Source organism: Mustela erminea, chromosome X, assembly GCF_009829155.1.
Source record: "Mustela erminea isolate mMusErm1 chromosome X, mMusErm1.Pri, whole genome shotgun sequence".
NCBI classification, from domain to species: domain Eukaryota; kingdom Metazoa; phylum Chordata; class Mammalia; order Carnivora; family Mustelidae; genus Mustela; species Mustela erminea.
This window is the reverse complement of record NC_045635.1, coordinates 93,733,544-93,743,728: the sequence shown is the minus strand read 5'-3', so window position 1 is coordinate 93,743,728 and position 10,185 is coordinate 93,733,544. Positions and strand designations below refer to the sequence as shown.

The 10,185-nt window shown below is 40.7% G+C and overlaps 1 protein-coding gene across 5 annotated transcripts in view; it reads right to left on the bottom strand.

The window, feature by feature from the left end:
• Positions 1-215: 215 nt before the first annotated feature.
• Positions 216-10,185, bottom strand: part of RTL4 (retrotransposon Gag like 4) — a 377,204-nt gene continuing 367,234 nt past the window's right edge. For 3 of the 5 annotated variants that reach the window (XM_032330107.1, XM_032330105.1, XM_032330108.1), the window contains one exon: positions 216-3,861. In XM_032330107.1, the coding sequence (XP_032185998.1) occupies positions 2,700-3,605 (906 nt within the window). In that variant the 5' untranslated portion in view covers positions 3,606-3,861 and the 3' untranslated portion in view covers positions 216-2,699. Of the gene's footprint in view, positions 3,862-5,429; positions 5,521-5,551; positions 5,689-10,185 lie in introns of those variants that run through there. The other 2 variants (XM_032330104.1, XM_032330106.1) reach the window with 2 other exon arrangements.

Sequence of the window (10,185 nt, the reverse complement as noted above, 5' to 3'; positions counted from 1 at the left end):
TTTTAATTGCCCCCTTTTCTAGACTCCCTAAAGACTATTCTCTTGTTAACAATTCCTTCTTCAGACTTATAAAATGATTAGACCTTATCTTGCTGGATGGTCATCAATCATGTAGCAGATCTGCCTTCCTAAAACTACAATTTTGACTGGACCTGGGGACTCCCCAAGCCTTTGTAGTTGCAGACTACATGACCAAGTAGGTTACATCTCATCTGTTCTCAGTAGATTTTAGTTTCACTCTCAGAGAAGTTCACTTAGGTATAAGATCTGATATCTGTGTAGCTCTCTTTATGCTAAATAATGAGTTTGTTCTAGATGAAGTGGATGGCGTCATTATAACAAAAATTTTAAGTGATAAACACAATTCTGGCTAGCTAGTAGACAGTAAAGCATTATCTCAGTACCCCATCCCTATGCTCAGTATGATTGTTGGATTGTATCACATAGAACACAAGAATTCCTTGACTGGGAATTCCTCAACAAGGAGCTTCTAGAAATGGGAAGTTTAGTAGCCCAGAATTAATTATCTGTTCCAAGAGGCTATCAAATCTGAAGATTTCTTGGAGAAAAAGGTGATGTTGCTGCAGAGAGAAGGCCCAAACAGGAAATAAGGTGATGCCTCTTTGTGAGAGAGCACATAATGACAAATTATGTCCCCAAGGTAAGGAAAGATTGGTGATGAAACATTCCAAGACCATACTGGAGTCAGTAAGGAAAGTGACTGAAGGCTGTTGGGTTACTCTCTTGTTATAGAATTGAGGGTGCTAGATCAGGATACCTCCAGGTAATCCAAGAGACATTTAAAGTTTAAATAAATCTACTTGTTAGAGGCTTTCCTACAATCCCAGTACTAAAGTGAGAATTTCTTGGCATAAATGGAATATGAACATTCCAGTCTCCTTGTGAGAACATATGGAGTAAGGTGGATGTATAGCAAGCCGTTAATAAAGGAGACCCCTTGTAAATGCAAATTAAAATTGGCACAGTGGTTAGTGAGGCACTGATGGGAACAATGATCTACTTGTTAGTTATAGGATGAAAGTGGTAAGGTCCTAGGTGGGTTTAAGTATTGTCAAAGTTAGCATAATTCTTCAGGAACAAGGCCAAAGTACAATAACACTTCATGTTCTGAGAGGTCTTGATGGCTGCTAGGGAATATGGAGTTACTGATCTTTCTTCAGGAAATCAATTATTTATAGGGACATACATCAGCACCAAGAAACAAGGAACAGAGGACTGAATATTACTAGCAAGCATCAATTGTTACTGGATATCTTTAATAGTTTAGAAAATTGTGTCTCTCCAGCATGACACTACTTTTGTTCAGAAGCATTAGGAATCCATACAGAGCTGATGTGTGTGCCTGTGTGCGAAGAGCACAACACAAGCAATCAAACCCCTTCTTCTTAAGATTTATTTGTCAGTGGTGTTGATGTCCATGCCCCAGGATTTGTCAGATGGGATGGTTCAGAAAGTTGTTTGTCATTATTTGCTTTTCAAGATTCTCAACTAAATGAGGATCCCCAGAGGTGATCCATAAGGGTACAGAGCTCAATATCAATGGTAGTGATCCTAAATGGTGACCACATTGAGACCTCTAGGGTCATAAACTACTACAAAGCCTGACCCTAAGTCTTCAGTGGAGATTTATTTAACCAGGCTCCCTTACCTGCCAGGTAAGACAGCAAAGACATGCTGTAGACATAATAATTATGGTGAAGATTCTTTCCCCAACTTTTGTTAATATTTTTCAGAGGTCATTATCCTAGACCATTTAAACTTGGCCATTAGACATGCTATAACCTGAAGTAGGTTGTTGGGAAAGAGAAGAGTAATTTGGAATTAGTTGGGCTTGGCTAAAAACATGTATGTGCCTGAAGTGCTAGTTCTCAAGGAAATAGACCAACAATTCCAATCAGTCTTCAAATGGCCAAGCCATCTGGTTTGTCAGTAGTTAAGAGATCGAGGGTATTTTTCTTTTCTTTTCTTTTCTTTTTTTTCTTTTCTTTTCCTTCTCTTTTCATTTCTTCTTTCTGTCTTTCTTTTCTTTTCTTTTTCTTTTTCTAGCAAGTAGAGGTCTTTAAATGGCAACAAAATACACAGCTGTATGAAATAGTAGTGGAGCTGTGTTTCCATGAAGATTGGTTTGTATTGAAGCTGGACTCTAGTCAATAGGTAGGAGCAGGTTTCAGCTTCCAGTAGAAAAATGTTGGTAGGATATGGAATGCAATCAGGAATTCAAGGGTCCTAAACCAACAGGGAACTATAATACAGACGGATGAGGGTTAGGGTGAAAGTCTTGGGCCCAATCTTAGGCACAGAAGACTTAAGCCAACAAACTCAACCTAGATCTCACCCATTGGAAGGAATGGGGTTCTCAGTGCACGTCCAGGGTTGTTTTCATTTGGCTCAGACTGGCTAGACTTTCATCTACAGACTTTCAGTACTCTTGGGGAATTGGTTCCAATTGAAGAAAGTGCCTGTGAGTTGTTTTCATCATTGTTGGGTTGGGTTTGGTTTGGTGATGGGTGACCAAATGAACAAAATCTAGTTATTTAAATTTCCAGAAGCACATGAGTTCATGACAGTCTATGAAGTGGTATCACAGTTCCTCACCTGTATTTTAAATGTTAGTGCAGGATATACATTTTTAAGGCTGGAGGTGAGAGGGAGATAAGTTTACAATGTGACCTGCTCTCTTACTGGTGAGTTGGGTTGTTTATCCTTGCTGGGGCTCGAGAACGTTTGGCAAGGCAATCTCTTGTGAAGTGACCAGCCTGGCTGCAGTAGAGGCACAACTGAGCTTCTTGCTGGCGGGCTCTTTTGGCCGGAGTGAGTGGTGGCTGGCTTCCACGCAACTGTATAGGTTCTTCCTTGGGTGGCAGATCTGTGGGGATGGAAAAGGCTTGGTGGTGGATCATGCAATCCAACACTGGGAGCTGTGTCTCTGACTGAAGAAGCTCTGGCCTGTCACTACGTTTCTTGTCCAACTGAATACACTGAGTGATCAGGTCTGGAAGGTTATCCATCATATCTGTGCCACTCAAATCATCCTGGATGGAGTCAGCTATTCCTTCTTGGAAATGATCACTCTGACTGGTTTCATTATAGCTCATATTTTGAGCAAGGTGCTCAGAAGTAGAAGCATCTTTCTGAGAGGAGTTGTCCTCCTTGTTCAGAGGGTCTATTTCCTGTTTTGTAGGCACACCAAGTGATTGCTGGAATGCAAAAACAAAGTTCTCATATTGTTTCTGCTGAGAGCTCTGGTCAGGCCCAAATATGACTCCACAACTTTCCATCTGCTGAGATAGGTAGTCAAAAAAGAACTTGACTTGGACATCATCTGCAGGACTGGGGAACTTGAGAGTTGTCAACTGTGCAAGAAATATTGAGAGGTTGGCAGGGTCATGGTGAAACTGAGAGAGATGTTCAAGTGAGCGGGGTACAGACATCATCACGGTAGCCAGGGTAGGCATGACTTGGCCCCTCAGATCAGAGCCCTCTTCATTTAGACGCTGTATTTGTGGCTGTAGAATCAGATTCTCAGTCTGAAGGGAGGAATGCTCTACTTGCAAGGTAGGTGGTGATTCTGTGTACTTCTCCATTGGCTCTTCTGAAATCAAGTGAGACTAAGTAGAATTGAGTGACAGTACTGGAAACCAATGGGCAGACAGTAGGTTTCCTCTGTTATCAGAAAAATAGTGTCATGAGCAAGTAGCCAAAACTGCTACTTACGAAGCAGTCACAAGGGGACACTAAGAGATGAATTGGAGAGATGCCAAAATTGTTGCCCACTATTCAATGTTGACTTTTCTCATGGAGAATGCCAATGTTCTGCACATTCAGAAGTGATAAATTACCCTAGGACACATAGAGAATTAGAATTAAGAAGACAAATGCAAAAGTAACATATTTCTCTCCCCATTCCCTTTCCTTGTAATATAGTGGGAAATTTACCATCAAACTAAGCCTTTGATTCTAAAGTATCTCTTTTTTATCAGAGATTATTATTATTATTAAAAATTACCCAGGCCAAATTCATAATTTCATGACTGAGGAAACAGAGACCCAGAAAGGTAAAGATGTTTGCCCAAGGTCACACAACTACTTAATATCAGAGCTGGCATGCTCACCAGTACTACTGTCAGAAACAGCACTTCCTCCAAGACCACAAATATGTTAATTTGTACATGCTACTTGGGCATGATGATGGTTCATGGCCCTTGCTACTTAAAATGTAATCTGAGAGCCAGCACCATAAGCATCACCAGGGAGACTGTTAGAAATGCGGACTCTCAGGTCCCAACCCAGACCTACTGAATTAGCATTCCACTTAAACAGATTTGCCAGGTGATTCAAATGTGCACTGAAATTTGAGAAAAGCTTTTTTAGAGAGCAAGTAGCTTAACTGGAATAATCACTGGTTGGACTTGAACCTCAATGCCCCAACCCTAGCCTGCATTTCTGTAGTGATCTGATTACTATGGTGGTAGTTAATCCATGTTTTTTTAGATTCCTAGTCCTTATCTAAGGTCACATTTGGCTGTAATGGAGGCTTAACATACCACCGGCAAGATGAAGAGGTGAAGTTGGGAACTTAGTAAACAAGAACAGAATATTCTTTAAAGTATAAAGATCAAAATGTTTAGTAGTCATCCCTGCATTGATAACGAGAGTAAAGGAATCTGTTAGTTAAAAAACAAATCCCAAACATACAGCATATCAGTTGAACTATTCTGCAGTATAATTCCTCTCATTGCCCTTTCCTTGTGTAGCATACCATTTAATTGTATATAAATTGGTCACTATTGGGCAAAAATGTGCATCATTGAGTGTAGGACTTGATTCTCTAGGTTTTGTTTGATGGCTCCTCCTCTCTGGACCTATGGAAGAAATTACTGGAGTATTGAAACTGTATAAGATTAGAGGCCAGAAACTTACCCAAACACTGGCATTAATCAGTTGGATGACATTAAAGAACTCATTTGGGTCTCAATTTCCTCTTTTTTTTTTAAATATTTTATGTATTTATTTGACAGAGAAAAATCACAAGTAGATGGAGAGGCAGGCAGAGAGAGATCGGGAAGCAGGCTCCCTGCTGAGCAGAGAGCCTGATGCGGGACCCGATCCCAGGACCCTGAGATCATAACCTGAGCCGAAGGCAGCGGCTCAACCCACTGAGCCACCCAGGCGCCCCTCAATTTCCTCTTTAATGAGGTTGACTAACTTGTCCACATCAGAGGGTTGTGGTATCAATGAGACAGTAGATAGATGCTCTAAGTGGCAGAGAGATGCTCTCAAGATTGTTCCAGTGCAGCTAACAATATCACTGGTGAGGCTCTTTCGTTGTTGCATATTGCCAAAGAAGGCAGATATTGTCATACTCTTTCTTCCTTCCTTCCCATATCTCACCATTCTAGTTAGTCTACCTTTTCATTTTCCAGGTGGCCATTCACGAATTTATTTCTCTCAATCCAGCTAGGTGTCATTGAAAAGTAAGATGTTAATTAATTAATGAGGTTTAATGATTGGCCTTTCTCAAGTCATTTACCTTTTCCTCAGACTTTAATGTGCATAAGAAACAACTTGGTCCCAATCTCCAACAATTCCAATTCAATAGGTCTGGGTGGATGCCAGAAATCTGTACTTCTAGCAAGCTGCCCAGAGGATTTCTGATGTTGGTGGTCCCTGTGAGAAAGCCATCCAGATGAACCTCAAGGAATAAAGCCATATTATAACATCACAAGAAGTAAGAATGGGGAAGGGGACATATTTGGAAGTAGGAGGCCCTCAAATGACATTGAATAATAGGTGGCATATACTTCTGCATAAAGTCCACATAGAGCTCACACTGTTTTTCAGAACTGTTCTTCTCTCCCAGACAGTGGAGTATAAGAATTTAGCCTGTAGGTTCTACAGTCAGACTGACCTGGGTCCAAATCTTGGCTTGGCCAAAAGTCATGTGACTCTAGAAAGTTACTTAATCTCTCCAAGAACCAGTTTTCAACCTTTAAAATGGAGGTGATTTTAATACCTTCTTCATAGTGTTGTTGTATTATATGAGATGACAAGAGATTAACACAGCTTCATGTAGATGGCAGATGATTCATAAATGTTAGCTATCATTTTGCTAGGTCCACAATCTGTTATCTGTGTTTTAGAATTCAGTTTATTTTTTTAATTTTTGAAAGGTAACACAGAGTTTGTACAGTTTATTATATAACACTCCCAGTTGTTCCGGGAAAATATCCCATAATTGAGCCATTAATTATTCAGGAAAAATGTAGGGAAAAAAATGTCAGAATATTCATTCTAAAAGAGACAAAGACTAAGTTCATGTCAGTTTAGGTCAGATTTGATATCAAATTAATGAAAAAATACCTCTGCTATAGAGAGCTCTTTGATTTCAGAATCGAAAATAAGAGGTATAGACCTCTCTACCAAATTCTTCTTTTGGTTGGAAGAGTGTGATTATAACTTTTCTTTCTTTGTTCCTGCCTTCTGTCCTTTCCCTCCACCCTCAGCAATTCCAGAATATCTGTAGAGGTCTCCTGTTTCTTTATAGAATTGTATATTCAAGGTTGCAGAGCATTTAATTTTTCTAATTATGTAGCATTGGTGAAACACTTGCCAAAATTATAAGCATTTGCCCAAATGCAAATCATACAATGGCACTCTTGTCAATGGTAATTTCTCAATCTCTCAAAGAAAATCTATCTCACCTTATTGTTTTGGAAATTACTCTCCTTTTAGAAGTCAATGGCCTTTATCAGATTGTCCCAGCAGATCCTGGGGTAGAGCATGCCAGTCTGGAGGAGCTCCAGACCTCAGTCTTGAGGAGATAAAGCAGAAACTAAGCTGGAACCTCAAATGCACAGGTTTGGGGAATCAGACTAGTGAGCGTGGACAAGGTCTAACATAAAACTGCATATGTTAAGTTTTTACTTGATTGCCATGTGCTCAATTATAAAAACAACAAGGCAAAAATAAATGTAGTAAACTCTTAAAGGCCATTTTGGTATTTATGTTCAGTTTGACTTAAAGCCAAGGTTGATAGTTTCCCTGCATGAAACTACTCCATGCTGGAGTCCTCAGAAACTCCATTTGGTGAAGGGCCTGAAGTACACTTCTGCTTATAAGAGAGCTTTATGACTTTACACTACTTTATTTCCGAACTGTTCTTCACTAAACTTTGGAGAAGTTTTCAACTAATGTCATCCAACTACCCAGAGCACTTGCATTTTTGCTCTTGAGCTCCAGACATTCTAAGGGTAGCTCTGGCCATGAAAGCTAAACTGAGACATAATCAACTCTCAAGAAGTAACCACAGGGGCATACCATTTAGATTTGTTTGGAGATTTGGGTATAACCCTAGCTCTGCCATCATCTGGACTGACAACATTGGGCAAGTTACTTCCTCTATCTTATCTGTACGATGAAGGGAGAGGGTTTCTTAAATTTTATCACATCTAAGAAATTATGATTCAGGAAAGCCAGAAGACCCAGAAATCTGAATTTTTTAATAGACACTCCAAATGATTCTGTGGTAAGAGGTCTTCAGATTTTACCTTAGGAATATTGGGCAACTGACCACACAGAGCTATGACATTTGTCAGACGTTCTCAAGTTTCAGGGTACATAAGAATCTCTTGGAAGTTTAATATGCAGATTCTTGGGCTTCACCCCTAGAAGGTGAAACTCATTGGGTCTGGGGTGGGAACAGATAATCTGCATTTTAATCAAGCTCTGCAGATGATGCTGATGTGGAAGTTTCTCTGACAGTATTTGAGAAACTCTAGGTTGAATACTCTAAAAAAATGGGCAGAAGACATGAACAGACATTTCTCCAAAGAAGACATACAAATGGCTAACAGATGCATGAAAAAATGTTCGTCGTCATTAGCCATCAGGGAGATTCAAATCAAAACCACATTGAGATACCAGCTTACTTACACCAGTTAGAATGGCCAAAATTAACAAGACAGTATCCAATAAGTGTTGGAGAGGGTGTGGAGAAAGGAGAACCCTCTTACACTGTTGATGGGAATGCAAGTTGGTGTAGCCACTTTGGAAAACAGTGTGGAGATGCCTTAAGAAATTAAAAATAGAACTACCCTATGATCCTGCCATTGCACTAGTGGGTATTTACCCCAAAGATACAGATGTAGTGAAAAGAAGGGCCATCTGTACCTCCAATGTTCATAGCAGCAATGGCCACAGTCACCAAACTGTGGAAAGAACCAAGATGCCATTCAACGGACGAATGGATAAAGAAGATATGGTCCATATATATAGTGGAATATTATGCCTTCATCAGAAAGGATGAATACCCAACTTTTTATCAACATGAATGGGACTAGAAGAGATAATGATGAGTGAAATAAGTCAAGCAGAGAGAGTCAATTATCATATGGTCACTTACTTGTGGAGCATAACAAATAGCATGGAGGACATGGGGAGATGGAGTGGAGAAGTGAGTTGGGGGAAATTGGAGGGGGAGATAAACCATGAGAGACTGTGGACTCTGAGAAACAAACTGAGGGTTTTGGAGGGGAGGGGATAGAAGGTTGGGTGAGCCTGGTGGTGGGTATTATGGAGGGCTCGTATTGCATGGAGCACTGGGTGTGGTGCATAAACAATGAATCTTGGAACACTGAAAGGAAATAATAAAAGAAAAGAAAAGGAAATGGGGGGAAAAAGAATCTTTCTGCTTTAGCACTATCTATGTTTTTGAAAGTAGAAAATATTTGGCCCCTAAAGTGGCCTGTGAAGCATGTGATATGTGGATTGCTTCCTTCCGAGGCTCTGCCTGAGACTGTATGGTCATGTCTAAACAGTGGTCTAGTGCAGGCCTGGCTCAGGAATGTGAAATGTAGCTGGCTTGGGAATAACAGAGAGGGTGAAAATTGAGCTGACCCTGCTCTCAGGCTCTATGGTTCCTGTTGGGAGGTTTGTACTGCTCTTCTCTGCCTGTGAGTGAGGCAGAAATATCCCTATATTAGAGATAGAACAGCAGCAGCCCAGCTGGGGTCAATCTGGCTACCAGTATGATTCAGACTTCATACCTTCCTTTAACCTTCAACCTTTCTTCTGGCTCAGCTGGCCATGGCCAAGCGGCTTATGAAGTTAAACGTGTCATGGACACTCTCTACAAGTGTTCCCTGACAGTTTCCCGGTTGACCTTTCTAATGTGCATAACATTAGTGGAGCCACACTTGCTCCATCAGCCTTCCTGTTCCATGCGCCTATTTAACATTCTAAGGTTGTATTTCCCTGTCTCCTCCTTCCCCGGCCGTCTCCCCCTTGCCTGCTGTCCCTGCTGGCAGTCATAACAAATGCCTGGATGTTCTTGCTCCTTCACCACCCGGAACCATGATTGATAACATTGTCCCAGCACCGCATGACCCATTTGCAGCTTTCTTTTCTCTGTCCTGCAGAGAAGTAGAATTGAAGGAATGGGTGAGTTTTTAGAGGAAGGCAAGAATCTGGAGTCTGGGCAGAGGGTAATACTGGCCACTGGGCAGGCATCACAACACAATAACAGAGTATTATGAATAAAATAGAGTCAATATATAAAAGAGCTACATAGAATCAAAGAAAAACCCCAAAGACAAATTCCATTTTGTCTCTTCACTACACTTGCTTGCTTGGTTCAGTCCCTGAGGGGTACCAACATTATATGGGTGGCGAAATGATAATTTTAGTGGAAGTAGCTGTGTTCTGGAGGTTTGAAAACTTCTGAAGATCAAGGGTGCTAGTACTTAAAGCTTACAGGAGATATTACAACATATGGCAGATAAGCTCTGTAGCAGGATCAAGCCCAAGTCTGATTTCAATCCTGCAAGTGTTGAGGACATGGTGGGCCTCTGACACACTGGAAATATAGAGGTTTGCATCTGTATTTGGTAAGAGTGGAATAAACAAGTTATTTTTGTCCAGTAATATCAGACATTGTGTGGGTCTTTGGCGTAATAACACTTACGATTTCTTGAATGCCTAATTTATGTCAGTTTATACACTCTGATACTAGCTGTCTGGAGCCTTATTTAAAAGTATTCTGGACCTGCAGCTTGCCTCACTGATAGAATGCAGTGGAGAACTGTCAGTGTCTGCCACAGACTGGAGGAATAAATGCAATATGTGAAACATACCTCTGCCACCTCTCTACCAGACCACATAATCATT